Below are 26,658 nucleotides of genomic sequence, written 5' to 3' on the forward strand. Positions count from 1 at the left end.
TGGTTGATTTCTTCTTCATCTAGTGTTCTGCTAGAGGGTCTGTTCCTAGTATTCTGGATGAACTCTCCAAGTTGCTTTGCTTCTTGTACCACTGTTTCACCATATATACAATGGAGAATATTTTGTTTGCTGCCCTTTAAAAACACTATAACAGGCAACCAGGATATTTTCCCTGTATGTTTATGCAGGAGGTACTTGCCTTTGAACTTAAAATACTTCTATCCAGAATGAAAAAAGAAAGGGTACTTTAGCTGAAGACTTGTGGTTTTCTTTATCCAGCCTACAGATATGTTGTAATGCATTAAATTTCTGAAATTACTGGTTATGTTCTATTAAAACATCGATTTTAACTGATTACAAATGGGAAACTTTGGGATGACATATATATCCCTTACCATGCTTTTCTGCAGCTTATTCCTTGGTGTATCTCCCTTTTGGCAGTGGTAACTGCTTAAGCTTCATGTTCTTTGCCTTGATCATGTTCGTTAGTAGGGAACCTGTTTCAGTTGGTGGCACTCTTCATTACGCTACAAATTCATAATAGTGACCTTTTCTGCTGTTACCTTGCTTCATGACTTTATTTGAACACCATGTTTGATTTTTTCTAGTTTGGTATGATTATGTAAGTAGTCTTCTTTAAGCTTTTAATTTGTAAAGGTTATATGCACTTTTTATATACCTCCTACTCTACAATAATAATGAACTAACTTTGAAATAATGTTTTTCAGGACAAGTTCAACATGCAAATAGTTTGGGGCCTTTCCCATTTTTATAGTCTGATCACAGAGCAAGGATGCTTAAACTTAACGAAGTCCAAAGTGGTTACTCTGAAAACCTGATGTTTGAGCCACTTCATTGCATTGCTGACCAGACAGTCTTGTAATTTCACATTATGACATGGCCTCAGTAGTAATGGGTGTAGCTTCTTGATGAAGTGGAGAATTTAAAAGGTAACTTCAAGCTCTTATGCCGTGACTTTTCTATGGTCTAAGCTGAGTGTGTTCAAGGTAGGTGGAAAAGATGTAAAGATGCATGTACCCTGTAGACGCGAGACAAAAAAAAAAAAAGTCCTCACTCAAATACTGCACATCTTATATTTCCCTACAAGAGGAACATTATCACTTTATTAATTTTAGGTAACTGGAAAGTTAATTTCAGAGTAATGTAAGTCTGTGTATCTGAATACCTACACCTAAGAACAATTCCAATCTGAGAGAATTGACTGATGATCTCTGCTAGACCAAGCAGTTATTTTGTAGGAGCGTAATGTTTTTCAAACATTAATGGCAGCCTTTATCATCCTAGGGCTGTTTTAACTATTAAAATGTGTTAGGATTCATAGAAACATAGAAGTGTTGCTTGAGAGGGATCTTTGGAGGATCTGTCTTATTCTGGACCTGGTCTAGCCTCCAGCTTGAAGTGGGAGTGTCGTCAAGATTAGATCAGGTTAGCCTGGCTTCATCTGCTCAGTCTTCAAAGCCTCCAAGGACAGAGACTCTTCACCCTCTCCAGGCAAGTTGATTCAAGTTTCTGCACCTCAAAGTTTGTTCCTAAGGTCCAGAACTAAAGCAGCTTGGGGTTTAGCTTTAGGATATTACTACCACAACAATATTACGTAGGAGAGAATTTATTTACTACGGGAATAAAACTCCCTTTGATTTTCAGTAATTTTTGCTCATAAATCACTTTATATGAAAATATCTGGCATGTTTTTTTTAAGTTACCATAACTACTATCTTTCCCCAAACTGTAAAATTTGAGACTATCAGAATGTTTGTCAAGAATAGTGCTTTTAGCAGTGAATCAAAATGTATAGGTAATAATCTATAAGAGTTTTATTCAAGAGGAATCCCTCATAGCCTCCTGTGTGTATACATCTTAGGATGCTTGGAGTTGATGGACACAAAAATAAAAACAAGTGTTGTCTCTGTAGTTCACACAGTAAAGGACTTTTTAAAAATATGCTGCTAAGTACATCCCTCACTATGCAGTGGGAGCCGGGGGCAGGAAGAGGCGCAAAACAGCCAGTGTGAAGACCGCTTTCCACTGAGACATAACAGAGTCGGGCTTGTGCAGGGGCTCAGAACCAGACCCGTGCTCTCCTTTGTATTGATGCAGAGCCTAGCGAAGGAGGGATTCATGCACTTCAGTGTATTGATACATAAATACATGGACTGCCTTTGTCCTTACCAAGATTGTAAAGAAGCCTTATATTAGAAGACAAGTATGCAGCTAAAGGAAAGACTACTTCCATAGTCATCTGGCTGAGTGTTTTTTAAAATTTAGGGTAATAACATTTCCCTTGGCAGCTTAATGGGAGGGAGGAGCTGTGTACATTTCCCTCCCCCCCGCCCCCCCCCCCCCAATTAGTTAGCAGGACACAAGGCCAGTGGATCAAGAGGAAGATACCTTTTTCTTCCAGGCATTTATTTTTCCAGGGCACAAACAATTCTACTTACTAACAGGCTTTGGAAGTCTAAACCTGACCTAAAAGCCTGCTGCAACTTCATGAGGATATGTAAACTTCCCTGTAAGCTGTAAGAAGGAGGACGCTATTTTACGATCTCAGTCCTTGGACTTTGTGTAGATGCATTTCTTAGGGCCAGGAAAGATTGCAGGTGACCAGTGAATGAATTTATGGTAATTTATGAATCCTGGTTACTGGCTGACTAAAGAATGCAATGTTGGGATGTAGGCCTCTGAGGGCCTGCTAAGGATTACTGATGTTGAGTCTGCTATTAGAGCCCGAGCTGATTTGAGGCAGACAGGTCTAATATTGGCACTTGTTTTCAGCTCCCATCACTTCATGTATATGGGATAGTGTATAGGGGATCTGCTTTCAAACACCTCAAGGCTTACTTGGAAGAGGAGGAATTCTGTGGTCTTTCACTTTTTCTCCCCTCCTAGCCCTAGCTCTTCTTAGGTTTCCTTGTTTAATTAACATGCTGGATTGCTCAGATTTGCAAATTATGAAATTTTGTATCAAATCTCATTTCTAATCTCTCATTTGCCTGGAACTTTAGTTTTCTTCACAGCACAATGTCTAAGTGTCATGTGGATTAGCTGACTGTGTCTATACCAGTAGGTTAATACACTAAATGTGACTGGGTGTCAAAAACGTTGCCCAGAATGACTTGCATCCATGCTGTTGAATACATCTACCTTTCCAGGCAGGGTGGCGCATCCAGGCTGCCTGTGGGGAACGGTGCATGGCTTTGCTAACTCTGTACCTGGGAATTATTTAGGAGAGTGTTGGTTGGCCTGGCCAAAACTGTGCTAAAGACTATTTTAGAAGCTTAAAGTCGGTTAATTCACAGTGCCTATGAGCATTCCCTGCTGTGCTTAATTTCCTAGCGTAGAAGAAGCAGCAGCTATATACTTCCTGGTACTGAAGTGCTGTAAGAATTACAGTGGCACTCAGATTTTCAAACCTCATGCCCAGTTCTCATAGCAACTAATTACACTAGATAGGTTTAATTAAACTTATGCATAGCTCCTTAGTAAGTGTCTTAATATAAAGGGTTCACATACGTTGCAGCTTCCCTCCTAGAACTTGCCCCAGTGCAAGATGTGCTGCAGACTTGCAGGCTGCTTCCATGAGCAAGATGCCAAGTAGGATGGATTTTGAGAGAAGAGGAATCTCTCCCAGGAGGTGGTATGTGACCTATCTTGCAACTTGTTGTCTTTCCCTCCATGCAGGGAGCTGCTTTTGAATGTTGTGAGCAAGGTGCAGACTAGTAAGCTTGGCTATAGCAAAGTTTCAGTAGGCTGGCTAGTGACACTGCTGCTGGAAGTCAGCAAAACACAAAACGTGGCATGAGTTTTTGAAATATGCATACACAGATGAGTTCCAATGTGCTTTTTTCATACTTCTCCCATTACATTGGAAGGATTCATTTGCATCCTAAAATCTTCAAGGAGATAATTATGAGAAGGAAGAAACTGTCACCTCCCAATCTGTGCCTTGTTGAGATGCTGGAACAAATCCAAGGTGTTAGCCAGGTGTCTTGGCCTATTGAGCTGAAATAACTTGAGTACTTAGGCTAACATTCAAGGCACGCTATTTGACCTTGTGTTTGTTGCCAGGTGGTTGGTAAGGAGGTAACTTTGTTAGACGAAACATAATTAGACGGTTGTAATGAAAAAAACACGTGCAGCTTGCAAAAATAGCAGAACTAAACTTACACGAGAATATTTGCCTAACAGCTCACTACACTCATTAGCGAGCAGCAGCTTGGAGTGGTCCAACACCAGTAAAGATCAAACAGTCTGGAAGATGTTTTCCATCTCATAAAACTCATCCACCTCAGGCTGCGGAGGGGATGGCATGACTTTACCTTCAGAGATGCCTGACTGTGGAGGACCTCTGGGGATGCCTGGGACCAAGCTTGTGCAGCAAGAACCGCCACATTTAACACCCTGTTCCTCCTGACTACCAACAACTACTGCTCCTGACAGCCAGCAAAGGGGAAGTAGAGATAACCATGTTTCTATAATTTTGTATTGTTCTGTGCATTAATAATGCATAGAACATTGCCTCCTTCATGGAGGCAATAAACATCTAAGCTCCTTCACGTAAATCCGGTTATTGCATAGTCATTCACGAGTGCTTTTAGTCTGTCCTGATCTACACCATGGCACCAGGCTGCTGTCTGAAAACAAGGTCCAGGACATCAGCATTGCCCACAAGTATGATGTAGCAGTGGAGGAATGTGTCTCTGAGGGACTGGAGATCCCACTAAACAAGATGCAGAAAAAGAGGTACCAATGAACACAAGGTTGGGAGCAGGTGGTAACAAAAATCAGATAACAGTGCTAGTTCACCATAAGTTAATACAAAATTGCTAATAATTGTTTTTTGAAATCTCTTTACAGCTGATGCCTTCAGATTTTACATGTTTGTAGGCCCCTGTTGCCTGTTTGAAGACACTTCTAAGCATTGTATAGACTAGGAAAGGTTGAAAGGTGTCGTAAAATACTGTGCTTTTGTACACAGGCAATAACGTATGTCTTCTAGGGTTTTTATGTGTGTATATTTGGCATTCTGCAGTTGTTTGGTGCAGAAAAAGTGTTGCAAATCTGATAATGCAGGTTTTGGCGGAGGGAATGTTCTTTCAATAATTAAAGGTACAGTAAGTCTTTCAGCTGAAGCCATGTAGCTATATGGCTCTCAGATACGGCTGTCTAGTCTGTATACAAAGTAGAACAGGTATTTCTGAAAATTAATTTATATGTGGATGCCATATAAAATGGCAAGCCAATTTGGTTGTGCACTTTTTTTCCAAATGAAAGAGTGGTTTTAAGTGTGGTTTAACAGCAAGAGACATTTATGTAAGCCGGGGCTTTAGGTCTAAGAGACAAGGTGGGAGGTGAAATTCCCTTTAAAACTTTTGCTGAGTGATGCATGCCTCACAAATAAGAGATAAATATAGGTAAGGAATTTCTAAAAGTTTCTAAAGCTGTTTAAGACAGTGCCGTATTCACCTTGTCCTTACTAATAGCAAAGGTAAAGCAACAGCTGTAGAGAGCTTCAGACCTTACTTTTTTTTCAGATGGAGATATTTTGCAGCCCACAGGCTCTTTCTCTACACTGAAACACTGACAGCATTTCCTTAAAACTGTAGTTTCCACAGAGCGATATATGCTAGTCCTGAGGCATCTCAGATTCCCAAGTATTTGGGAAGTTGTTCTGAAGCTGAGTTTTAATATCAAGAAAACCTCCTTTTTACCAAAGTATGATGGTATCTATAAATAAAAATCTCTTGTGAAACATAAATACTTGCTAAGGAAATGGTCATAGTGACGAAATCATTAGCTTTATAGCTGTCGTAGATTTAAAAAATAACTATGAAGGGGTTTTTATGAATTGTTTTTTATCCAGAAGGGTTACAAGTCTTCTATACCAAATAAATGGGAATTGCAGAAAGAGTTGTAGCCATTGACAAAGAAGAATAAAGTAGTTATTGCTGAAATGCTTTGAATAACTTGCTAAATTTAGCGTTTGGGTTGAAGTTTCTGGTTTGTGACGTTCAGATATCCTGCTCTCAGGAGAAAATATGAGCAATAGGGCTTTCTGCATGACTGTCCAAGAATGCTAATGTTGAGGTTTTTCCATGAAATACTGAGTTGAAACTCTTGGATCACCCAGGTTTCTGGGAAGTTGGTACAGTAGAAATGAACTACTTCTGCAGCTGGACCACTGTCCCAGAATATGCATACTCCTTTCCAGAGGGTAAGAATAATACATTTTCCAGTGAGGTTATTATTCAGTCTTTCAGGAATTTCTACTTCACATGGACACAATTATCGTGAAGAAGGCCACATCCTCTGAGGCATACTTGATCAACAGTATGATAAATGGAAAAGTTAATCTGAAGATCGCTGTTGCTGGAATCTGTACAATCCATAGTACAAAACCCATAAACTCTCCTGTAATCCAGACATTACCAGAGAACATAATTCTTTGTTCATACCCTGCAATGTCTGAGCTTCTATAGCCTATTACATTGTAGTCATCAAGAGAAAGATTATATGCTCCTCTTAATAAGTATTATTACGTATTAGCTGTTGAAATAATCCTTTTCTAGCATTCGTTAAGGATGATCTTCTCACGACTGTAACAGCATATCCCAGACCAACTTTTTATGTAAGCAAAGCAGTTAGGACTAACTCGTTTTAAAACAGACAAAAAAATCAGTCTCCGTATTTGCCTGTCTTTTCTTAAGGCTTAATATTTCCTGATCCTGAAAGTAGCAGCCCTCTACAGAGTCTTTGTCTGCCAGCCTGTCTACTTCGTTGCTGCTGGTCCTCATTTCTCTTTTCAATAGTGCTTTCTCTTCACCTCTACTCCCGAGCCTAGCAAGCCTGCCGTGTAGCAATGTGCCACTGTCTCAAAACTGCTATGCAAAATTTAGATGTTTTTTGGTAGAGAATACCTAAATTCTCTAATTCCTACCAAAATTCTCTAATAGGCCAAGGTGCTGCTGTGTGAGATTTCTTTAGGCACTTTTAGAAGCCAAGAGTATCTGACAAACTGGTCAAGGTTTTTTCTTAGCCACAGCCGTAAGGGAACTTGCTTATTTAAAAATAGTGAGAAGGAAGGAGTGAGGATAGCCTGTTTAACAGCCATAAGCTATACATTGTTATGCAGTACTATCATTTATGAGTGTTCTAGAGTACCTATACAAACTTATCGTTTCAGCTGTTTAGTCTAAAAGGTAATCAGCAAATGTAATAATGGATCAATCCATTTGACTGATAGATATCGGAGTCCTCAAGACCCTATCAAAGGATTAAAAAAAAAATCCACAAATGCAGTACATCTGTTCATCAGAATTAAGTTGCTGGAGTCTTATTTCATCGTAACCATTTGATAGGTACTTAAAATTCGTCAGTAGTTGTAATTTCCATAGTTTCACCTGTTTCTATAAATACTTTCCGTTCTGGGAGGCTGAAGCTTTCCTCACAATCTACAATTTGTTCAGCTTTCATATATAGAATCTGAACAGCCCTCATGCATCGTGTGGCCTCTGAACTGGTAATGTCTGGTTGTGGAACACGTGATAGAGGTGGCATCGCAGTTGCTTCTCATTCCTCATTGCTTGTTCTTCAGTCCTCCATCAAACACCATATTGCCATATGAGCAAGTGTAAGAGAAGTAAGTCTCAGGGATGGCTACATGTTCCTCAGGGCTTGCAAGGAATTTGGATGTGCTTTGTTTGGGGAGGATCACTTGCTCAGGCATGAAATGTAGAGAAAGATATCTAATGATTTTATGATTATGAGAAATCCTTTCAATGGGAAAAAGAGATTATCAGTCTTTCTTCCTGGCTTCTTCTTCTTCTGTTGTTTCTGACTAAATTTTCCTCTTGCCTCTCCTTGCTGCTTCACCTTATCAGTAATTATCAGCATCCTTAGAGACTATTAAAGGCTTCAGCGTCCAGGGCTTTTAATCTAGGCATGTGATAGGCGAATCCCAGACGCCCCTCTGTTGGTGCGTCACAACATGCTGACAGGCAAAACTAGCGAGCGTCTAATCATAATCTGCACTGACCTGCCAATACACATCAGCCTCTAAAACTAACAAAATAGGATTGTTGTCATCATCCCAAATGGGGGTTTCAGTAAACCCCAAGAGTTTGGCTTTAATTATATCGTGAAGAAGCGTCCTAAACAAGAAAAATGAGGATTAGAACCTATAAATAGTCTAGAAGGAAAGAAGCTTAGTGTGATCTTTCTTGCGATTTAAAATTTGCGTTCAGGCTTCTCATCCAAGCCCTGCCTGTGAAACCTCAGAGATCCCCATCTTAACAGGTGTAAGGATCTGTGCAATGCAGAGTATCTTCATGATTAAGGTTATCAGTTCAAGGATTGTTTCAGTGCAAAGGGGACAATAAGGAAAGGAGGAAGCAATAAGGAAGATGCACAGAAACACAAAACCTAGTAGGCAAGTGATGATGAAGATGATGACAAAGAGCAAATCCTTGAGGCATTCATCGATGGGCCACTACGAAACTGCAGATATGGCCAACCTGGACTCTGTAACTGATAAGAACAGGGAAACAAGATGAACATGAGGATTTTTAGATAAGAGGGGGGGCCTGTGGGACTATGTAAAGCTTTCTAAGGAATATTTGGGAGAAGGAGATTGGGGAGGAGCAAGGAGGGGAGTATATATTTATGGGGGGAGTATAAAAGGGAACGTTGAGTATAAGGAGTGGCTGGTCAGCATGCTTGTCTGAGTGAGCCCTGCACCCGATCACCGCAGTCTGTCCTGTCTTCTCATTAAATCTTTTCTTAACCTTCTGTGTTATCTCACTCTCTGCCCCATGTGAAACTGCTGTAAGGATGAGGCACTGGCAACTGGAGAGACAGGAGCAAGGGAGCTTGGACGAACAGCTGGAGCCAGACTGTGAGTGATGGTGGCCACATCTGCGGTGCTGGTAGCCAGGTGTGCGGGAGTCCTGGTGTTGGCAGCCAACACAGGTGAGGGTCTCGGCGCCAGCTGCAGGGGACTGGGGCCATGACCTGCATGGCTTGCAAACCACCCCAGGGGGCCGGGCAAGGGGGAGAGAGCCTCCACATTAACCACATGCGTCATTGTGCCCATGGCCCTGGGCTGCAGCTGCAGTGGCCAGCACCTGGGTAGGAGGAGTGCCCACGTCCCAGAGGCAGCCATCCTTGTAGCATCTCTCAACACCAGTGTCACAGAATTTAAGGACATCTGGTATTTGACAGGATCAGGTGCTGCGCAAGAAGGTCTTACGTGCATTTAGAAACTCATGGAGATAATTCTTTTGAAGGTAGAGAACACACAGTGCTGTACAAATGTGAAATTTTATTGTGGTTTTGAGTGTTTCTAGAAAGAAGCCAAAACAAACAAATCACTCAGATTTATTGCAGAAATGAAACGGAGTGGAATGTTAATGATTGGATACAAAACCATATGCTGGAAGGTTAAAGTCCCCCAAACTGTTTTTTTTTAAGTATGTTTAATGATTATAATCCTTGATAGCAAACACTGGCTGTATGTGACATATCCTGTTGTTATAGAATATATATATATATATATATATATATATATACACACATATGTATAAGACTGAAAAGGCACTAGAGTTTGCAAAGTAAAACACAAAATTTAACACTGTAAATCCAAACATGGAGGCTGGGGAGTCCATTTAGGAAGATAGGTCAGAAGGGAAACTTTCAAAATCCGAGAAGCAGTTAGAAACCAGTCTCCCACTGAAAGTCAGGGAACTTGAAAGTCCAGCTACCATTTATATCTTCAAAATCTCCTTGAACATGTTGGTCAGAAGTCAAAGAATATTTGTAGGATGAAGTTAGTGAGTCTATAAGGAAAAGTAAAGTACTGGTGCAGCAAACTACATAGCATTAGGCTTCTTGTGAAGTAAGGTAGTTCACATATTTAATATCCGGATAGCTTACTATAAAGTCTTGCACTCCTATTCATGCTATTTTTATAATTGTGAAAGCAAATGGGTTCTCGTAATGCTGAATATCTGAAAACATTCCTGCACAAGTCATCCCCAGAAAATCTTGGAGCTATTTGTGGAGTAAAATGCCATTACGACTGAGGGAGGGTGACCAAACCTCATGGCTAGCCTTTCTTCTGCTTTTGCCGGTCATCTTCATCTGATTGAAATGTTTATGGTTTAGGAAAATACTTATTTTTTTTCATCTCTTGGAAAAATTCATTATAGAATGATACACTATGAAGGAAACTTGGTAAGACAAAGCTAAGATTGTGTGTGTATATGAAAAAAAGCTATTTAGAAATTAGTAGTAAAACTATCTTATGGCCGGCTGTGTCTTTTAATGATCTTAACTTTTGTGATCTCATTGCCTCACCTAAGGATTGTAGGCTGTAGGTGCAGTATGCAGTGCAGTTATGCTTTTGTAGGTCATGATTTTAGCAGTTTTAAGAAATGCTAAGTATTTTTACATTACATTTATTTACATATGAAATTAAAAGCGAGCATCAGCAGTGTTCAAACAATTGCAATGTCTGTGCATTATGCTAGAGTAGCATATCAGTTCAGAGCAGATTCCGTGTGAGAAGATTCATTTGCCTTTTGGAGATGCTATTTCTTTGGTCTGATCCTTAGAGCAGCTACCCGTGTAAAAGACAATATCATCTGCTCTGCAGGGAATAATGTTGCTCCTGTGCATGTGAAGAATTTTACAGCTATGTGCAAAAGTGAGCACATGTTTAAAATTCTGCCACCCACCACCATCATTTAGCCATGTGGATATAGTCAGAGAACATATAATGGCAGACTGACTGAACAACCCAACTGTCTTTGAGAAACCTTCAGTACTGCTGCTATTATAAGGGCCCCTGACTCTATTCAGCAATTCTTATTTTCCTGAAATTTATGTTTACCACTTCTATATTACAGATTTTGCCTTTTCCATGCAGAATAATTATGCTGGCTAGTTGTTCTGCAGAAACTGTGATGGAAAGTTGCGACTTAAACGTCGAATGCCCTCAGCTCCCATTGTGTCTCCTTGCTCCTACCCGGGAAGCACGGGCATGGTGGGTGGTGGGGTGCTGGTGCAGTGGATGCAGCACTAAAGCAGAGTTGGTTAGAGGTACCTGGGTCTGCAAATGGAAACTCCTTTTACTTTATTCCAAAGCTTTCAGCATAGTATCTTTAGTAACTCAGATACAAGGTCCTTACAACGGTTTTGTCACCTGTTGAGCATCGTTCCATAATGCTTTTCCTGAAAATGGACTAGGTTCTTCCTGGAAGGGTGTGTAATTACCAACGGCTCTCCCAGGAACAAGAATTTGCAACAAGCTGCAACAGGTTCTTGACGCTCAGGCTGTACAGAGCTCTCTGTTACTAACCAGTACCTAGACAATCTTAGAGAGAAGTAGTTTGTCCTGTAATGGGGTGGGGGGGATTGTAGACCTGTTTGTCTTCAGCGGAACATTTTGCAGAAAACCCTGTTCCCTCTCCCAGAAAACTCCAGAAAGCAAATCCAAGGAGAGCTCCTGTGATTTGGTTATCACTGAGGAAAATTTCACTTTTGTCCTGACTGAGTGAATTCCTTAGGAAGTGTACACTGTAAGTAATTTAAAAAGGATAGTCAAAAGAGCCTGGAAATATTATTTTTCCTTTAAGTATGATCAAGACAGAGCACATTTCTAAAATGTATTACTGCGTGGATCCATCAGTTCAGTACTGCTAGCACAGCACGTGCTAAACAGTGAAAGCAAACTTCGGCCGTTAATAACCTTGCCAAAGTGTTTCCTGGTACTGGACAATTTGTGCTTCTGATAACCACTTCATCTTGCAAATACACGTGTATTTGCATATTCTTTGTATTTGTTGGTATTGAATTTGATAGGTCTGCTGAGTCCAGAAATGTTTGCATGCACTCAAGTACATAGAGAGATAGGATTTCAGGGTCACAAAATGGAGGATGCACTGTATATAAGCAACTGGCAATTACTGTCACTTGTTAAAATAGTTTACAGTGCCCTGTGAGGCACAAGAAGGAACATAGCACAGCTTTAAGTATAAAATGTCAGATTGTATATCCTATATTTAGCTCAAATGTGAAACGTGCACAGAGATATTTATGCCACACATGAGACATACATAGTAAAAAAAAATTATAAACCCTGAAAACAATCAATTTTTCTTCAAATTAAAACATTCTTCATTTTCTTTCTGTTAGTCTGTAAGACTGTACTTTCATATAACGACACAATGCTCTGCAAATACAGATGTTATTCATGTTTATGAAAAAATGGACCAGTATATCAAATTAAATAGAATATATGCACCAGGGAATATTATCCTGGAGTATTTGTCAATGGCATGAGTGTCGATCCGCATGCTGACGTACCTCTGATTTTTCCTCCTGCCCGAGCCCCTTTCAGATCCCAGTGCCAGCTGCACCATCATTCTGTCTTGTTTGTCTCCATTCTCAGACACATAGTGCCCCAGTTCGTTCACGTCGCCGTCATTATAATTGCCATCCATCATCATGGGCCGCGGCTGAGGGAGGCTGCATGCACAAGGAAGCTGTGGACACAGTTCTGAGTTACATATAGATATATAGATATATACAGAGCCCTTTTCTCCTGCAAGGGAAGAAAAGCCTGTGGATTCAGGCTTCTGGGACACAAAAGGGAGAATAAGAAGAGTGGCAAGGATGGAGCTGGGCAGCAGCTTTTCTTCCTTCTCCAGTTTCACATCTGCAAGACAATCCAGAGCTGCACAAAGAGCAGCTATGCTCTAGCATAGCTGTGGGCTAGCTGTGAAAAAGCTTATTTGGCTAAAGAACAGGTATCAGGATGTAAATAAAGGTTGGGCCAGTACCCTGAAGCTGAGAAAACCAGAAAAAAAGGCAGAGTGACCTGCGAGGAAGGATATATTAGGCTTACCCAACTTGAAGAGAAGAGCTGAGGCTGAGATTTTGGGTGGTTATAATTTAATGTATATAATTTGCCTTAAAGGCAAAAGGAGGAAATCTGGACCACTGTGTATAAACTAGACACTGCCTGGGGACAGATGAGGGAAATCTGCTTTGTTATCTGCACAGTATCCATCTGGTGCAATTCACAAGTTTGTATTTGTATCTTCAAAATAACAAAACATTTAAAGGTAAAATACTAAAACCTATTCCATTCCATTTATACGGGCTGTGGAAGACTATATTTGGGGGGACTCAGCTGCCCTCACACCCCAAAGAAACACCAGTGAGCTTGGGTGTTAGATATCTGTAGCTAATCTTTATAACCAGGAACGTTTTACTCAGGTTGTCTTTCTGCATACATTGTGTTCTCCCAAGGCAGCAGAAAGCAAAACACTGTAATTGCAAACTTCAGATCATTCCTAGGCATATGATGCACCTTTCCCAGTGGCAAAGAACAGCATTGGAGATAGAAAACCTCACCTTGTCCCGGAATTTCCTCTCCTTCCGTTCTTGCACTGTAGTCAGGTAATTCACTGCTGCGTATTCCAGCACCGAGAGAAAGACAAACACAAAACTGACCCATAGGTAGATGTCCACCGCTTTGATGTAGGAAACACGGGGCATGGAGGCATTCACTCCTGTGATGATTGTAGACATGGTCAGCACGGTGGTTATCCCTGGGAATATACCAGGAGAGAGAGCCCATAAGGCATGTTCCAACCAGACTCTTCCTCACAAACACCAAATGCAAATATAATTTCCTGACATCAGAATTTACCTGACGGTATTATTTTTCACATTTAAGTGATGGGTTTCATTGCCTGAGAAGGGTCTGGACAGCCTTGACTTCTAATTGAGGTTTTTCTGTCTTTTCTGTCAGAATAATGCTAATTCTGACGTGAGTATGTTCCTAACCTGGTTCCTAACCACCACCAGAACCTCTTATTGCAAGGCAGCAGCGCTTTGCCCCTGTGATAGCTGGCATCATCACCAGGCACAGGACAATTCCATGAGGCCTATGAATATCTGAGCTTCTACTTTAAGACTTCAGCAACATGGATGTGAGGAGAGTAAGTCTGCTGCTGCTACAGCCACCACATTCCCCAGGCCTATATTTTCCAGCTGCACCCTGCCCGGGACTCCTTGTCCCTGCTGCTGTACTTCCCCAGTACCCGGGCAGCAGGTCACCTCCCTGGAAGCAGGATGCCTGGCAGGCTCTGACTGGGGAGCAGGCAGCATCCCGCTCTGCAACCTGGCTAGGAAACCTCCAGAAGACAGCAGAGGAGACCTGCAGGGCAGGCTTTTTCCTCAGGGAAGACTAAATGCATACTAAATGCAAATGCAAGACCCAGCTGTCAACCAGCAAGTCCCATATGACATGCACACTATGTGCAAGTGATCCTCCTATCTATATCACAGCTCTCCTTAAGGACACAATCCTTAGTTTCCTCTCTTGTTAGAGAAGGAACAAACAGGGCCTAGTGAGGAGAAATGCTGTCCCGCATTATCCTGCAGGTGACTGTAACAAATACACCAACAAGGACAGGATCTCCATGGTTCAGTGTTAGTTGGTCTCTGAGGAAGCCTGTCTGAGGCCCTCTTATCACAAGGACTAATTCTTTCATAATTTCAAAAATTGAAATGATGTATATATGCATAAAGGACTGAATTCACAGGAATATCTAGGGTGTGCCTACATCTCTTGGAGAGCCTAGGCCCAGACATATGTGCTCCTGCTCAATGATTTCTCAAGGCATTGAATGGTGCTTCTGAGCATGGACATGGACATGCCCCATTGCCATCTCCCTTAGGGTTGTATAAATGCTCTTCCCTGAAGAACATAATTTTAACAATAAACAATAAAATAAAAATCCTGAAATGAAATGAAATGTGTTCCCTGAAGTAAATGGAAGGAAGCTTGGGCTCAAAGTCTGTAAGAACACAAATAGTACTTCATTAAGGACAAAGCATCCACTTTAAAAGGAGACTCACGTCCATAGCATAGCTGTGCTCCTATGACAAATCCTGTGACATGTGGCTTCATGTGTCTGAAGGCCAATGTAGAAGTGGAAGCTAAATCCCTCACACTGCAGTGCAGTCTTATTTAACAAGTTGAACAGTGCATCACTGCTTACTGTGTTACCTCTACCCTCCCTCCTCTAGAAAAATTCAATAAAGGTTTGCTAGTGTTGCTAATATTGATTTTCACGTTCTCGCTCACTAAAGTTTCTGAAGGATACTGAGACTTCGGTTCTGTATGTGTCATGTATCTGTTAAAAACAATAAAGCAGAATTTGGTGTTTCCTCCCTGATTTGTCATCATAGTTAGGGCCTTGCATGCGACTGTCTCTTAGGTCTGCTGACTACAAGATCATTTTTACCTAAAGGGACTCTGGCAGGTACTGCTCGGCGATCAATCCAGAAAGACACCCAAGACAGCATTACCATGAGAGTGGCAGGGAAGTAAGTTTGGAGCAAGAAGAAGAAGATGTGTCGGCGCAAGGTGAAGTTTATATACAGGCGATTGTACCATCCTGTATAACAGAGAGAAGAAAACAGGGCAGTCATACCAAAGTCAAACTACTTTCAGGCAAGGTGATGGTGCATCAGTGAAAGAGTGCCACATTTGGTTTTTGAAAAACACAAGCAGTGACCACAGGTGTTGCAGTTTACAGAAAAGAGTCCTTATGGAACTGACTACTGTAGTCTAAGCATCTTTCAGGACTAGATCTTCCAGAGAAGATAACATAACCCGTGCACCCAGGGCATTTAATTCACATTAAGACCTAGTGTGATCTTGAGGAGGAATAGCCTTTCCGAATTTACTAACCATAGAGATTAAGTGCATTCAGAATAAGATGCTCCTCATTCATGAAAACAGTCAATCTGAAGCAACTTTCCCTTTTGGCAAGTGCTAGCCAACTTTTGAAAAGCCTCTGGGCAAGTCAGTTCTTAGAGGACTTTAGGGTGCAAAGATCTTAGAAAATCAGGGTCCTGTTTTTGTATGCCTTTCTAATTAAAAATGCCTCTGACAATTTTGTGACTATAAACATGGAAGGGATGGCATAGCACAGGCATCAGCACAGTGAGCAAATCACGCAATCTGCACCTTGGATAGCTGGCACCTTTTTCAGTGCCAAGATTAGTCTGATGGTCACCACCAGGACCTCCCAATTGGACCATCTTCTGTGACGAAGGATGAGAGAGCTGGGCCTGACCCCTTTCCCGCAGCTCACTCTCCACTATGCACTCCATTACCCACCTGTGCTGCTGTAAAAGGCGAGCTTTGTGGTGGTGTGAAACTCCTGGATCAGGAACTGGGACAGTGATATCCTCTCATCTGTTTTTAGGGAATCGTTCCCATTCTTCCAGTACAGCATCAGGTCATCTTCAGTGTAGGCATCTAGGGGAGCACAGCAAACCTTGGTGCAATGCACTGAAAAAACCATTATTGTACCTACAGCTCAGCATGTGCCAATGCATATTCCAAGCTAAATATAAGGTCCTGGGTAAAAGGGCCAAATGCCACCAGCTGACTGATACCCACAGAGGTGATGGGCACGGCTATGGAAAGGGAAGGGCTAGCTAATGGTCACAGCCTTCAGTCTTGATGACTGATATGTTTTGTAACCCCCTTTTGTTCCTCTGAGCACAGTTTCGCATGCAAAATCTGTGCATCAGAATTTGAAAAAAATGTGCCCCATAATCCACCTAAAATCAGAAACAAAGGAAGGGAGACTTAGAAGAAAGAGGCTGTTTGGGGTAACAGGAGGAAGAGACTATCAGTGGTTTGAGGCATGTAGGGGAATAAACTCTCAGGTAAAGTTTCTGCCTGTGATGCACACATGAACGTTGCAGGTCTTGTATTTTTTAATACACTTGAAAATATAGTAATGTTAATGCTTTCAGATGGGTTTAATAACAGCTGTTCCCTAACAGAGAGAAAAAAATTGCACATAACTTCATTACAGTGGAATTAAGCTTAGAAGTACTTATTGTAAACTTAAGAAAGATTAAAAAAAAAAAAAAACTAAAAAGCTAAAAGTTTAAAATGTATCTGTACGAAATGCAGGAAATTAATAATTTCCTGACAACAGAGCTACATGTGGGTATATACTGGGTTTATCTCACATAGATGTAAGAAACATAATAGGCAAGGTGATTATGTTGCTGCTGCATCATGGTTTATATACCACGGATAAGCAGAGGGTGCATGTGAAGGGATTAAGAACATTTGCTTATTTGTTTAAGAGCTATTGCGGAGAGGCGTCTTGGACAAATGGCTGCTGCTGGGGACTGCTGACATGCAGGCAAACTGCCTTTGAACCTTTGGAGATGGAGCAGAAGCCTGGTGCAGCCTAGCTGACTTTTATGGGGGGGCGGGGAGGAGGACTGACAAGATTATAGGATTTGCAGATGGTGTTTAAAGTATATTTGCTTGTTGCAAAAGCCATCTAAAAGAATTCTAGCAAAAATATATTTAAGTACAGGGATTTTTTTCTCAGTTTTGAAGCTTGCTCACTTCAGTTAGACCTCCGGTTTGTTTAGCAACTGCTTATTTTACAGTTAAACCTAGGCGTAGGTGACCACAGTGTGAACTCCTTGTCTTACACACATTTCCCTTGTACTTACAGCTCTCAATCTCTAAGGAACACGTTTGTGTGTCCAGGGGAAAGCGACTGAAATCCATGTTGCACATTGCTGTTACTGTAACTCTAGGAATAATAACAAATAGCACATTAAAAACTTGCCTTCTTATGTAACTGAAAAATAGTAAAGCTGCAAGTTTGTTTTGTTATTAAATAGCTACCTGGCCAGTAGCAGTTCACTGAAAAAAAGCACCTTACGTTGAGCTCAAGCCATTCCGCTTTAGCTAAAGCCATTTCTTACTCCTAGCAAATTAGTGTTAGAATCGGTGACTAAAAAGGCTGCCATAAACTTCTACTAGATGAAGAAAGAAGGGAGAAGAAAACAGCAAAGGACAGAGAGGGAACTTTTTACCTTTTGTAATTTTCTCTGCAACTCTTGAACACCTAGCTACTTATTCAAAACCTGGCAATCATACCTTGATATCAGCCACTAGAGGGCACAGACAGTACTTACAGTTGGAACTGAAGCTGCTCCAAACCCACGACCACCGAAATGCTCTGCACTATGAAACAAAACCTCTGGTCTTCCTTTAGTCTAATTATCAAATTTTTAATAGTATAAATTTGTATTTCCACTGGGAGCCTCTATAAATCTTGATTCAACTCCCTTGAGGAGTTGAGGAGAGGAGTCAGGTTGAGTTCCTCCAGCACTCAATGGGAATTTGGATAGCTAAGGTGCAAGCAGCAATCCTGAACGACCCCTCCACCCACTGCCTCCCACTTTGCAGCTCCCCTGACACCGACAATTCAGCGTTGCCTCTGTTTGCAGCACAGACATCCCCAGGTGCCTGGTGTCTGGTCCTGCACTTTCCCAGTAGGGTCTCCATGTGGGCAGGACAGAGTAGCTCAGTTTACACTTAATCCCCACCAAGTTTCATGGGCTGAGCCTGTGCTGCCTGTTTCGCGTGGGGAATTTGTGATGGTGAGGGTCTCAGAGGATGAGTGAGAGCAGGCTGTGGGAACCCAAGCTTTCTTTTAATCACCTCCTTGCCTCTGACAGACCGCTCACCCTGCCAGCTTAACTGCTCAGTGATCAGAGAATTGCCATTCATTGGGGAACATGTGGATTTACACTCAGTTCCCTTCATAGCAAAATCAACACCACATCTCTCCTGAGATGCTCTCTGCTCCCACAGCTAGGTTATTCTGGATGGAGAAACATATTCCTTTCAAAGATGTTCCACCAGGCAGAAAATAAGGGAGAAAGCCAGGGTTAGTATCAACCCGTAAACTAGATGTCACAACTCTTACTTGATCCCACACTCCTTTCAACGAGCATTCATGAGTTTCACCTGAAATAGATATTAGGTAACAAGCACAAAGGGTCTAAAGTCATCAGAGTGTTTGAGCTGCTCTAGCTGTACAGGTGAGTCACTAGGAGCTGTGTACCCTCGTGGTGAAGCTCATTACTTTGTGTGATTAAGGATTTCAGTCTATTTCCTTGCTTAATGTAAAGGTAAAGTTGTATTCAGTGTAATTTATATCTCTCTGTAATTACCTGTAAAAACAGTAATTGTACATTTCACTAGGCCCCAAGACTCTTATAAAGAGAAGTGAATAAATACAACTGCTTTGGCCTTCTGTTGATTATGAGACATCGCCTTAGATTGTGCCTTGTCTCTTCTGCAATGCTTTGCAGTGATCACCCCTTGCTTTTCCAAGGTAAGCTCCCTCAAGGAACTGCAGTCTGTGGCTGGTTAACCACACATACAAGGCAAAGAGGCATTGATGGCAGGAACCAGGAAAACTGGCTTCCTGCTAAGGGCACTTAATGAACTAGCAGAGGTTATTGCCGAAGGGAAGTCTCCAGTTGGAGCTCAGGGACTCAGATTTCCTTCCCACTGGCCCTAGGCTAGTGAGGTTCAGCAGGCAACAGAAATGTGGTGTGTTAGGAGCTACAAAGGGGATAGAGAAGTCACACTGGGGCAAGTAGTTAGGAAATCCTGCCCTCAAGGCAGACTAGCTGGAGGGACAGAAACCGGCTGGAAGAAGGTGACACAAGCTGCTTCCTACGAATGAGTTTCAGTCCTGATTCTCACTCTTTTTATATAATACTGGCCTAGCTGGCCTCTCTGTGCACATGCGCATTTTTATTATTATAAGGGAAGGGACTTTTCCTCCTGACTGCAGCGGCTAGTCAGTACCTTCAATTTATTTATGTATTTATTTTTAGCACGAAGCCATGCAAAAATGAAATATAAGAAGACCTATGCTTTCTCTCTCATTTCACTAATAACTAGCACTGACTGAATGCAATTTTACCTGAGACTATAAAGTACCTTCCCATCTGGCTGGACTCGCAGCATGACATTATCAGTGGTGGTGTCATGGATGAAGGAACGCTTGGAGTGGACAAAGAACATGTCGGGGACCCAGATCTTCTTCACGAGCCTGCCATCAAATGTCATGCTTTGGTTGTTGGTGCTCGGGAAGGACAGCCTTTCATCTTTCCAGTAGTGCCTCAGATAAAGCGTCATGGTGAAGTCCTGAAAGAAACAGGTTTGTATTACAACTTACATCTTATCGCCATAGGCAAGTTTGGAGATCCTCTTCCCACCTGCCTGCAACGAATTCTCTCCTCTGGTACAAACAGCAAGTTATAAAGGCCTGTTCCTGAAGTCACATCTACTCCCCAAGCTGCAGCAGTCAAGATCAGCTGTAGCTTCCTTGTTTCTCAGGTCAGAATGACTTACTTGGTTCAGAAATTGGAGGCCCTCCAGAAATCAGATCAAATACTGTTTTTCTTGTCTGCAAGCCACTCCAGGGACCAGAGGGCAAACATGCCAAGGTGGTGGGAGGTGATGAGAGCTATCAACCACTTGAAGACGCGTTTCTGGAGCTGACAGTAAAGAAGCAAGTGTTTGCTCTTCGAGGTGTCCCCACCGCTCCTCTGGCAATGCCTTCACCAGGGCAGCCGGAGAAAGTCACTCAGATGTGGGAGCTCTTCCTCCATCAAGGCAATGGCAAGGGCACAAGGTTATCAATGTAAGGTTATGCAAAGAAATCATGGACCCTCAGCCAAGGTCCTAATGGTCATGAGGCTTATGTGAGGATTTTCTGGGCAAGATTTGCAGGGGGAGGAGCTGGTGTTTGAAGTCTACAAAAACCCAGATCTATTAGGCTTTCCTGGGACATGATTTTCCTCTCCTCCCATGTGAGGTTATTGCAGCTGGAGGCAGATCTCCACATGATATAGACTGGCACAGTTCTTTCAGTCAGACTAATTTATAACAGGAGAGACCATGGCCAAACTCTGTCATTTGTTAAATCTTTTTATTGCTGCTTTATTTTTTTCCTTTTGTCTTGACCTAGAGAGGCTTTCTGCATTTGGCTGAAATTTTGGGGTTTTTTTTTTGTTTTTTTTTTTTTGCTCCTCACCCCCCTATATTGTACTCTTAGATCTGATGTATATTCCTTCTCTTTTAGCTCCATTGTATTTTCTGGGTCTGACCCCAGGAACTTGTATTTGCCTTCTTCCTCATTTCAAAGGATCCCCTCACGTAGCTGATGTGTTAAGCTCATGCATAAGTGTCTATAAGCGTGGGGTCTTACAGTATAATGTAATATATTGCCCATAAGCTGAGGGAAGTGTTTAAGACTGACCAGTCTGCCGTGGTACCTGACTCAGGGAAGTCAGAAGGGTTTAGGCAATTTTAAAAAATTATTTGTTATTTTGATTTTTTTCCACAATACTTTCCAATTCCTTTGATTTTTTTTTTTTTTTTTTGCATTTTGTTTTCAGGAGAAGTGATTTATTAATCCCAGCTCTGCTATAATGACACTGAAGGCCAATATAATTCCTGGAAATGTTTTATACGGCATCCATCTGAAGCTCCCCAAAGCCACTGACCATATCATTCCTTTCTTTTCTTTTGGTCCATTCTATAGCGTTCTTTAAGATCTTTTTCCTGCACGCAGGTTTGAAGAAATTGGTTCGGGAAACCTTTTTCATTGACTCCTAATTGGTTAATATCTCCTTTAAACAGTAATAAATTAAGAGAAGCACCACTTTCTTGCATAAAATTTTGCATTTATGGTGGCTGAGGAAAAATTAGGTATTTTCAGCTCTCATTAGGAATGATATATGAATCCTAGTTTTCTGCTATTGAACTGGGAACCACAATATTTTATAGTGTGGCATCTGAAATTCCCCCAACCAACAAGCATGTAATTTCTCCATCTTTTTTTGGTCCATTTCTCAGGGACATTATTTATTCTCCTGTTATTCCTGCAAACAAATTTCCAGTTCTGGGTAACAATTTGATTTTTCTTTTCTTCCTTCCTATCTTTCCTCCAGATAAAACAGCTGCCCTGCACATCCCACAAAAGCTGCGTTAGTTTCAGAGTCAGTTGCCCACAATAGACTGTTACAAATTTTAAAGTGAATTGGACAGAAAATATCTGATTTTTGACACCCTAAAGAAATTTTAAAATGTCCTCTATTACTTTATCACTTTCTTGTAAATAGGCAGAAAGTAGGAGAAAAGGAAAACTTGATACACTTAAGTCGGTAAGTGGAAATTTAGTACACAATGAAGAACTCTGTAATTGATGTATGTTCATTCAAAAAGCAAACAAGCAATGAGCTTGCAAAGCACCATGGCCCTTTCATATAAAGGTGTATGAGTTAAAAATAATTGATTTTGACATTTAAAGTCTTTCTCATCATTAGTTTGCTAACAGCCAAAATTGACTCTGAATGCTTATTCCCCAAGGCTATAAAGTACTTTTCCCATAGGATGGAGTGTTGTAGCATGATATTATCTATAGCAGCATCAGGGAGAAAGGTGTTTTAGGAATGTAGGCATGCCTCGCTGGTGGCACTGACTGGCCATGCAGCAGCAGCAGCCCTGTTGGCACCGACGGGAAAGGCCCATGTTTCCTCCTTGGAGCCCAGGGAAGTGAGCAGGGGGCATTGTGAGGAGCAGTGGCAGCATGCAAAAACAAGAACTCCCTCAAAATCACAATGCTTGCTTAATAATTGAGGGTATTTTTAAACTTTGAAATAATGAATATTGAGTTCCTTTCCTTTGTCTTTGAGTGTTCAAGCCTTTTGGGAGCTCTCTGGCCACCTTCACAAACTTTCTCCACAATCCCCAGGGTTGGTAACACACTAGGAGAGGCAAAAGCTGAGAGCCCCCATGGCTTGTGGTCAGGCTGCGAAGAGCACTAGAAACGTGGGAGACAGCTGGAGGCCTTCAAACGGGCTGGGGAAATATGTGGGCACAGACAGACTCTGTGTAGCCTCCAGATGCATTCTGATGTGCCTCAGCTTTGTAACCCCACTGCACCTTGTGAGTGGTTGAAGTCCAAGCTGACTGCAAATATCCTAGCCCATGCAAAAGCTAAAATTACATGGTGGAGGGACAGGACCAGGGTTATAATCCCACAGCAGAGAGTATGTCTGATGCTGGACAGACATGATGCAAGGTGGGTCAGGTGGGTGAGCCTGCACTGCTGTCAGTGCTCTAAGCAGTCCTGTTCAGCTTGGCCGAGTGTGAATAGGATGTGCATGTGCACACACGCGTGCGCTCACACACATGCGCACACAAACACAGACCTGCCTCCGCTCAGTTACTGCCTTTCACCTGGGAGGGAGTTACTGATAACGGCTACTTCTATGGCATATGGGGCAAGAATAAACATGTGCTGACCTTCGGCAGAGCCTAACGCACAAATTTTGAATTATATAGGTCAACAGTGCTGAAACCTCTTTAGGCTGGAGAGAGCAGGAATGTTTAGTTTAACTGCATGCTAAGAGAAGTCAATTGGAAATAACCCAATATACTCAGAAACTTCCCATGAAGGATCAAAAACCTTGGTGAGCAAAACAGTCCCATCAAATGGCTGAATAATTCTCTTTCTTTCTGTCAGACCGAGGGAGAGACAAAGGCTGTCTCTCACCTCAGTGATTCCCCGCTCATCCCCCACACTGTACTTTTACGTCAGCTTTCTCAGAAATTGCTGGCATGGGAACAGTGCTGAAACCACGGACATCAGTGGGACTCTGCTGTTGAGCTAAGAGGAGCCTGGCTGGCCACAGACCACAGAGCAGGGCCGCTACACCCAATGGGCAACAACCTGGATGCAGATAAATAAGAAACACTGACTATGCTGCCACAAAACTCTATTCCTGGTTAAGGCATGGGAAGAGGTCAGACGAGAGCTTTCTAGTCCTGTAGCAGTCGTTAATTAAGAAGGCAGAGAAGTCTGGGCTTTCTGCAAAATCATCAGAGCTGTTAATACATTTGCTGGAATAGTGAAAAATTTTGAAAAGTATTTTGTGTTGGGCTGTGAATTTTTCTTTTCTTACAAAGTAAAAACTGTGCCATTTTGAAACTCCAGAAATGATCCAACAGGGTTGGTCTGAAAAGCTCTTGGTTTTGAAAGGGTTCTCAAAACTGGTGTAGATCTTGCAGTGTACACATGGGGCCATCTCCCACTCTCCTTCTGTGGTCCTGCTCTCCTGCACAGCTGGTTATGTATCATGCATGCATGTAAAATATTTCCAAGAAAAATGTCTTCCAGAAATCATACCCTACTTTCAGTGATGTTTTGTGATGAAAAAAGCTTCTCAAGCAAAAATCATAAAGCGAAAATCCGCAGCACTTTCAGAGCAGTTTTCACATTACTAATTGTGTGGTGGATAGGAAATGAAGGCCAGAGACTCAGTAATGAATTTAGCCTGTGCAGAGTGCTACCATCAGTCCTGTGCGCCCCTGAAATCCTTCTTTACCATCAGTGAGAAGATTTAAGAAAGTCCTACAAAGCCTTATGTTGGTCCTCTGTACACAACAGGAGTGCAACTGCTAATGAACTGAAGGCAGATTCTAGAGAAACTTCTGCCCTCCGAAAACTTTCAGCCTCTTGTGACTGTGCACTTTGCAGTAGAAGGAATAATCTGACCGAATAGAGAGCCTGTCTTTTCAGGTGACATTTAAATGGCTGGCATTTCTGTTCTCACAGCAGTGCTATCACATGACAGGTATGCTGTCACTGTCATTTGTAGGCTGTTGCTCACTCTGGCTGCCTTGCAGAGAGCAGGACTTACCAGTCTGAACCAGTGTTGCTCTAATGGTAGCTACGTGGCTTCTGGTTTGGAGCTAGCTGGCCCCTGACCAGCTCAGTATGTGGCCAGAACTAGGTTGCACCTGCAATGTATCACACGGAGTGTAATAAAACTAACACATTATTTGTTCTCCTCTCCTCAGAGCTTTCAAATGCTACCACTTGTTAACAAAACAAACAAACTCAAATCCTTTGGGGCAATTTTGGCAGCACTGCACCATTTTGTCCTAGAGAAAATAAAAGGTCAGATTAGCTTTTTTTCCTTTTGCTCCGAGACATTCAGAGAGATAAAATGGTAGTTTGAGGTCAGTGGCATTAACTGCTGGCAGATTCTGATCATACAGGTTGCCCAGAGAGGTTGTGGAATCTCCTGACTGGACATGGTCCTGGGCAGCCTGCTCTAGCTGACCCTGCTTGAGTAAGAGGTTGGACTAGAGGATCTCTAGATGTGCCTTCCCACCTCAACAATGCTGTGATTCTGTGATTCTTACCATATCCACTTCAGAAATACTATCCAGACTTTCAACTTGGACATCTACCCCAACAGGAATTGCAGGGCCTGGAGAAAAAGTTAAGAAAGTATAAATGTGGTGAGATAAAGTAACGTAACCACCTGGTTTTCATAACTTAGAGTTAAAGATAAACATTAGTGTTCATCTGGAATAGAAACAACAGCAAACTAACCGATGGTAGCAGTGACTGGGATTCATAATAAAAACTTATTAATAATAATGAAAATCAGCAATTAGACTGACCTGTTACTGCCTTCATCTCTACTATATTGCTTTTTACTGCTACGTTTTCTAACAATCAACATATGCATTTCTTAGGCTATAATATGCTTTGCAGTCCTTCCAAAATGCAGAAAATCTTGGTGGAGCTGCAGCGCTTGGGTCTACCTACCTGATTCTCAGAAAAGGATGGGACCCTCTTTCTACATCTGTCCCTTCAAATTTTAAAAATAATGTCTCTAGTACGTAAGTCTAGTACTCCAGCACATCTCACTCCTATAGAGAGCTGCAGAGATACAGTTAAGATGTGGGAGAAGTATTCATAATTTTCCCCTCACTTCCTCTTCTCTTCTCTCAGACTAATAAGATTCCTGAGAGCTACTCCAAGTATTTCGCTTTTACATCATTCAGCGTTTGGCTGTGGATGAGAAGGTGTGAGGGCTGCCTGTAAAGGGGAGGCTGTGTTACGTGACATAGGCATGTGCCACTGGGCCTGGGGTTCCTGAGGGGAAGGGTCAGGCTACAGTGGGACGTAACAGGGATTTTGTTTTTTCTTCTTCTTCCAGACTTTAAGTAGCCTCTGCATACCTCTGGCAATAATAGTATAGGAGATCTGTCAAGACAAATAATGGTCACATTAGTGGACTGCTATGAAATTGAAACCATTTTAAATTAATTGAACATGCTGGTATTTTGTATATTGAGCATTTAGCAATAAAATCTGCTTCTATCAGAGACTATAATGGCATCCTGGATTTGAATGACCATCTGTCAGCCAGAAAGAGTAGATAAATTACAACATTCTTTAATCCGATAGGTTGAAGAAAGCATGTTCTCCTTAATCCATTTCTCTAAAAGCTTAGCTTGCTGTAGCACACAGTCACAAAACTGTGAGCAAAGTATTAACACACAGCAGTCAAAATATTTTCTTTTTTATTATAAATGAAATGGCTGGCTCTGTAAATATGGTACATCATTTGATTATGCACATACATTGTCAGAGTAAGACAACGTCCCGGAATTCCTGTCATCTAGGAATACATGTAAGTTGTACCAGCAGATTTTATCAGAAGAAAGTGTCGTTGAATACCAGGAGTAATAAATTGTCTCTGTTCACATTTCCATGCCTTTCACTAAGCTATTTGTTCAGTCAAGAGGTAAGGCTATTTCATTGCAACCCTATCCCCCTAAATGCATCATGAATCCACAACACAAAATAACACAAATTAGAGACAGAAAAGACTCTGCTTCATTAA

The 26,658-nt window shown here is 41.7% G+C and overlaps 1 protein-coding gene across 2 annotated transcripts in view; it reads right to left on the minus strand.

The window, feature by feature from the left end:
- Positions 1-9,350: 9,350 nt before the first annotated feature.
- GABRR1 (gamma-aminobutyric acid type A receptor subunit rho1) overlaps positions 9,351-26,658 on the minus strand; it is a 47,002-nt gene continuing 29,694 nt past the window's right edge. For both annotated transcript variants that reach the window (XM_068937753.1, XM_009668357.2), the window contains 7 exons: positions 25,163-25,230; positions 19,866-20,089; positions 17,587-17,669; positions 16,217-16,357; positions 15,336-15,488; positions 13,435-13,631; positions 9,351-12,560 (listed from right to left, as the gene is read on the minus strand). In XM_068937753.1, the coding sequence (XP_068793854.1) occupies positions 12,273-12,560; positions 13,435-13,631; positions 15,336-15,488; positions 16,217-16,357; positions 17,587-17,669; positions 19,866-20,089; positions 25,163-25,230 (1,154 nt within the window). In that variant the 3' untranslated portion in view covers positions 9,351-12,272. The remainder of the gene's footprint in view (positions 12,561-13,434; positions 13,632-15,335; positions 15,489-16,216; positions 16,358-17,586; positions 17,670-19,865; positions 20,090-25,162; positions 25,231-26,658) is intronic.

This window comes from Struthio camelus, chromosome 3 (assembly GCF_040807025.1).
Source record: "Struthio camelus isolate bStrCam1 chromosome 3, bStrCam1.hap1, whole genome shotgun sequence".
In the NCBI taxonomy this organism is placed as follows: domain Eukaryota; kingdom Metazoa; phylum Chordata; class Aves; order Struthioniformes; family Struthionidae; genus Struthio; species Struthio camelus.